The 6000-nt window shown below is 30.0% G+C and overlaps 1 protein-coding gene across 1 annotated transcript in view; it reads right to left on the reverse strand.

Moving 5' to 3' along the window:
• Nucleotides 1-4134, reverse strand: part of LOC129221351 (protein-serine O-palmitoleoyltransferase porcupine-like) — a 53239-nt gene extending 49105 nt beyond the window's left edge. The window contains exon 1 of the mRNA XM_054855822.1: nucleotides 3936-4134. Within this exon, the coding sequence (XP_054711797.1) occupies nucleotides 3936-4134 (199 nt within the window). The remainder of the gene's footprint in view (nucleotides 1-3935) is intronic.
• Between the last annotated feature and the right edge of the window lie 1866 nt (nucleotides 4135-6000).

Genomic DNA, 6000 nt, shown 5'->3' on the forward strand with positions numbered 1-6000 from the left:
AAATAGAAATTTGTTTGAAGGACTCTACGTGATAAACTATCTTTCGCGAAATACATCTTTTTATCCAACTCTTTACCTTAGTGCCTACCTTCACAAGAGGTGTACACAAGGGGGGAGGGGCAGAGTTCATGGTGCAGACTGCCCCATTGATACTTTTCAGGGAATCAATGGGGCCTAAATCATGACAAAGGGAACAACTGAGGCATAAAACCTTGATTTTTACAGGGTTTTAAACCATAAGTTCTTTTTTTGGTGGGGTGGAGGGGGGTTACTCTGTAACCTTTAAATAGTTGCACCATCGGTCAGATGGGCACCTTCAGCACAATTACGAGAAAGATAGTTTGCATCTATGCCCAGAAGCAGAATACTACTAAATTTGCGACGTACGTCGCAGAACAGCATCTTGAGTTGCAGAATAATTCTGTTATTATCTGTATTTTACCAATTCAGCTAACTTCATGAAAACTCACTTTTTTTCTTGCTTTTTTAGCTTATTTTTCTTTAAAAAAAACACTTAAATTCTATTATTTTCAATCACTTTTATAAAAAAAAATCCAGTTTTATCATTTGTTTTTTTTTTTTCAAATGCTTTCTGATTATGGGCTATTTAATATAATGGTGTCACTTTTTTTTTCAACATTTTTTGACACTCCTCTACCCCTTCCTCAGACTCAACCCTATGCTTCTCTTTTTCCCTTAACATAATAAATCACTGTAGATAAAAACTAATGTTTTTGAAAGAAAAAAAAACATGTTGGGGGTGTTTTTAAAAGTTTCTATTTTGAGAATCCACAAACTGAACTTCTCGAAATATCGATTTTAAACCTTGATGTTGACAATACAAGACAAACCTGTGCATTACTGGCCCATAACTAGTCATTCACTTACACCTGAAATGTCCTTTTCTAATGTCGTTACACTTTACCAGCAAGAATAAGAGCCTGGTACACTGTAAATTAAAATTACTTTAACTGAATTTCTAATGTTTAATTTTAAATACAATACATGCAGTTCAAATTCACACAATAAAGTTTTGAAGGTAAATTTTTAATGTGTTAAACAATCTAGCAGAACAATTTTGGTCAACTGGTTTTGCATGATACAACATTGCAAAGTATTCTGCTTTGGGACATGTGTGCATAATGCTTTAAAATCAGGGTTTAATATCTAAGAAAAAGAAAGTATGTGAATCTCAGCCATTAGTTTTTGGGCAGTTCTCAAAAGGTGGGAACAAAAAAGTTAACTTTGAGCAATTTCAAAAATTTTCAAATTTGACATCAATTTTGCTTTTATTCTATAGTATGCATACCTACAACATAATATATGAACATGAAAAGACAGCAGGTATTTGTAAAAATTGTTAATTAACAAATTAAATCAGCAGTCTGTAGATAACAGATTTTGGACATCATCATAATGTAATTTTCAGCATTTTTGACAATTGTTAATCTGATTTTTAACTTTTCCAATGAAAATTTTATTTACTACTTTTTGAATTTTGCAATTTAATAATAAAGAGGATATTAATGAAGTACCTAAATGGCTATACATACGCTCTTTACATATAATAAAGTTTTGGAATGATTTTGAAGAAGTTGATAAAGGGTTATAAAAAAGCTTCAAATTAAAAATAATACAAATGTAAAAAGTGACATCAGTTTTAATAATGATATTCTTTCTAATGTCATAAGAATTAAAACGATGTCCAAAAAAAATTATTGAAAAAAGAAATTCGTATTTCTATTTGGAAATCGAAAAATTATGTTTCCAAAAGAAAGAAAAAAAAAATCTAAAATAACAAAAGCGGGGGGGGGGGGGGGGGGGGAATTGCTTGCACAGGCGATAAAGTCGTTAAAACTAATGCAGCTGACGATAAACTACATTTGTCAAACTGTAATTCCCTTCTGGTAACCTTTAGCTTTATCATATACTGCGTTGTCGCCAATGGAGGTTTGCTTGGCAATTTTAGCGCAAAATGGCTTTTGTTGCGATCATAACCAGCCATGTTTCTACTGTAATTTATGTATTGTTCAATGTATAATGTATTAATTATGCAAAATACCAATGGATTAAAGAAGATAACATTATAATAACCTTTTTTATTGAGGTTAGGAGACAGTGGATCATCAAAAATTATGAATAAACGGACAGAATTATCGGCGTCAAGATCGTAACGCCATTTGGACATCTCACATGTATGTTTAAGAAAAATTATTTTTCTTCTAAGATACTGCATAAAAGCTTATGAAAACACTTTAAAACAATTAAAAATTGATTCTGAGGATCGATAAATACTTTTAAAACGAAAACATCATATACTTAATTCTCAAATAATAGCATTGTAAAGATCGTAACTTTTGGACATGCATCAAATTTCAAACTTACTTTTTTCTAAAATTGTTTACAAAGTAAATAATCTGTCTTTACTTTTGTTATTTGTGTAAAATATTAACAAAAAATTATTCAGTGTTCGATTCATACCTTTAATTTTTTTTTTTTTTTGAAACGTATGGAAATAATTAAAAAAAATTTTTTTTTTAATGCCACATTTGCTCAGTTAACGTTTTGGTATGTCCAAAATTGTGCTTTTTAGCGAAGAAAATATTTTTTAAGGGTATTTGAAGAGCATTTTTTCCATAATTTATGCCAATTCTTGTCTCTATACTGTATTATTATTTAACTCAAAAATTTTTGAGTCAATTAAAATGAAAGTTATTTGGTGTTGAAGCTTCAAAGTTGAGGTCTGTGTTTGCTCCCACCTTTTGAGAACTGCCCTTTTATAACTTAGTTTCATACATAAACAGTCCAAATTATATTGAAGGGGCATTTCACGGTATTTTTTATATTTATGTAGAGTTTGTAATGTAACTTTTTTTTTGCCATAACTTTTTAATTTATTGTTTGATTTGCAAATTATTTTAATTTGAGTTGGTGTGTTGGTAGGGAAAGCTCAAAATAAAATAATTTGCAAATCAAACAATAAATTTAAAAGTTTATGGAAAAAAAAGGTCACGTTACGTACTCTATGTAAATGTCTAAATTACCGTGAAATGACCCTGAAACTAAAAAATCACTTTTTCTTGAAAAGTACAGGAGCTGAGCTCATGCGACCTTGCATCAAAATTAAGCTCAGCACAAAATGGACTGCCTCATTGAGTCAAGTTTAACATCAAAAAATTTAAGGCTTAATTCAAAAAAACAAAAATTGAATAACATTTGCAGAAGAGATTGTTTACAAATGATGTCACGTTTTGAAGGGGCAGAGAGGACAGGCCTGTCATTTAAAAGATCAAGGGGTCAATTGACCTCCCATATTATAAGTTCTGCAGGGCAATCTAAGTCAATGCCAAGCCTTACTGGCACCATTGCGCCAAATGACAAGTGAAAAAGCTATGTAGAGGAAATATTAGAAGCATCAATGGCTAATAATTCTCACTTGAAATGAAGTTGTATTGCCAGGTCACCCTGGCGACTAAAAAAAAAACTTGGTGACTACTTGTCAAGAGCCTAATTTTTCTATTGGCTCCTTACAATTTTTGAAGGTACACGCATATTTACTACAAAATACATGTACGGTAAATACATACATATTACTTATTTTTTAAGAATCAATGATAACATTTAATTGTCAATTCTGTGAAAAAATGTTCCAATTCACGTAAATCATTTTTTTTCTTTTGCAACCTCCAAGACCCCAATGCATGCTGCATACCACCTTACTGACAATACAGAGGTATTGTCAAACTTTTTTCAAAATAGTAGTATTATAAAAAAGAAGCAGAGAAAAGCAAGTGTAGCCAAAAAAAAATAGTGTAATCTTACAATAAACTAACTTTCCAAAAACGCTACTACAAAAACAATATAAGAGTTGTGATCAAAAATATTTATCATGATCCATAGATTGAGAACATTGAAAAGGATGCATTAATACTTACTAAGAGCAAGATTCAATTTTAGGAGTAAACAGCAGATTAGTAATTTGAAAGTCGATGCAATTCCGTCCGATAACGTGGGCACCAAACAATCACTCCACAAGTCTCGGAGATTGTATTCCATGCTTTCGGGGAACCCATCCGCATATTCATATAATTCGTCAGCTGAATAGTCAATATCGTAGTCATAATCTTCATCCATACTTAAATTTTCATTAGAACGATATGAATTAATTAAAATACTATTACATGAACACTATAATTGTACAAATTAAGAAATGCTTTGTTACGATTTCTTCAAAGATTTCTCAAATAGATCTTCTGGTTTGAATTCCATTCAATAATTTATCTAAGTTCATAACAGTGAGACAATTTCAGTATTAATCGTAAAAGAATAAAATTGTTTAACATTATCTTTGACCGAGAAAAGAGAAAAAACTAATATTATTGGGAAGGGTAATGCATGCATAATTGAAATCAAGCAAAAATTTTGAGATTCTTATTTAAAAATTGGTGATTTTGTAAAAAATTTAGTAAAATTCTTGACTCTTGAAAGTCCCGCAAAAATACAGGTACAGTTATGACGAAAATTCTATCTGAATTTCGCCTTGGTAAAACCAGCAGTTTTGTGACATTTTGCACAATTAATCCATTCTTCAAGTGATAAAAATGTATTTTCATTTCAAATAAACATTATATATGGACACAAATGAATTTTATTTTGTTTAAAATTTACTCGAGGAAAATATTTACAAATCGGAAGAAACATCTAAACTCCATTGCGCAGACTCTGTTACGTATTTGAGTTTGAGAAGCAGTCAACGCTTTTTAAAATCAGTGCTGTTTATTTACTGTTCGTCTGCTTCCTCTTACCGATTGGATTTATATTGTGAGAGTGGCTTTAAAACTATTAAGTGTCAACAAGATGGGCATTAACCTATGTTTGTGATTATACTTGTTCAATTTCGATCGTACGTGAAATCAGGAAAATAATACAAAATTGTGTCTAACTATGGATGATTTCCATGCTTTTATAACTTTGTCTTTGAAATCTTTCGCTCTTGGATAACAAAATTTACGGTTGGTACAAAATTTATTTATAATACTTGAATTTTTATTTAATTTGCTTTTTTAGGTTATTTTATTGACAAGTATTGCTTTTCTATTTTATGCTCATTTAGGTTTTAAATAATGATCTTATTAAAGTTAGATATGGACACTCGATGTCATTGAATTCTGCGTTCAGAGAGAGTGGTTTAAACAAGATTTCGGTTTGAACTTACTATTAGATAAATAAAAAATATAAATATTCTCGCATTGCGCGAATTTGTTATTTTATTTAAAAAGCGTGTACAATTGTTTTTTGACTCAACTTCAAGATCGGATATCAACTATCGAAAAAAACACCGAAATATTTTATGGTTTTCAATATTATCCTATCTAATTTTTAAGGATTATTTATAAATAAAATCTTTCTATCATATATTTAGTAATAATGGACATTGATTTTTTCATCCTTTATATCATCTCTGAAAAAATTTCATGTTTATTTACTGAGGTTTGCAACATGGCTCGAAAATTATATTGCCCGACATGTCCAGGGCACGTAAAAATTCCGATCGGGCATGAATCTTTACTATTATATTTTTTTGATTCAGTATTGGGGAATCTTAATGACGTATGGACAATTTATTTTAACTTTTTTTTAATGTTTTATGTATTGAAACAATTCTCGATTCAGTTGTAATTTTTTGTCTGATTAATGCTATACGACAAATGCTATACAACAAATTCAAGTATTTATTATTATTATTATTATGCAATAAAAAAAACTTATTTTGGAGTGTTTTTTTTTTTTTTTTTTTTTTTTTTTTTTTTTTTTTTTTTGACAAACATGCCCAGCAGGGCATGTAAAATTTTTAAGAATTTTCTTGCCCTGGTTTGCAAGATCTCTGTTTTTATGGGGGATAATGACTTTTCAGTAGGATCCTGCTCATCTGAGTCCTGTTAATCTGGGTTAGCGCAAATAAAAGTACTTTTCTACCTCCTTTTGCAAGTGCTTAAAATT

This window comes from Uloborus diversus, chromosome 4 (genome assembly GCF_026930045.1).
Source record: "Uloborus diversus isolate 005 chromosome 4, Udiv.v.3.1, whole genome shotgun sequence".
In the NCBI taxonomy this organism is placed as follows: Eukaryota; Metazoa; Arthropoda; class Arachnida; order Araneae; family Uloboridae; genus Uloborus; species Uloborus diversus.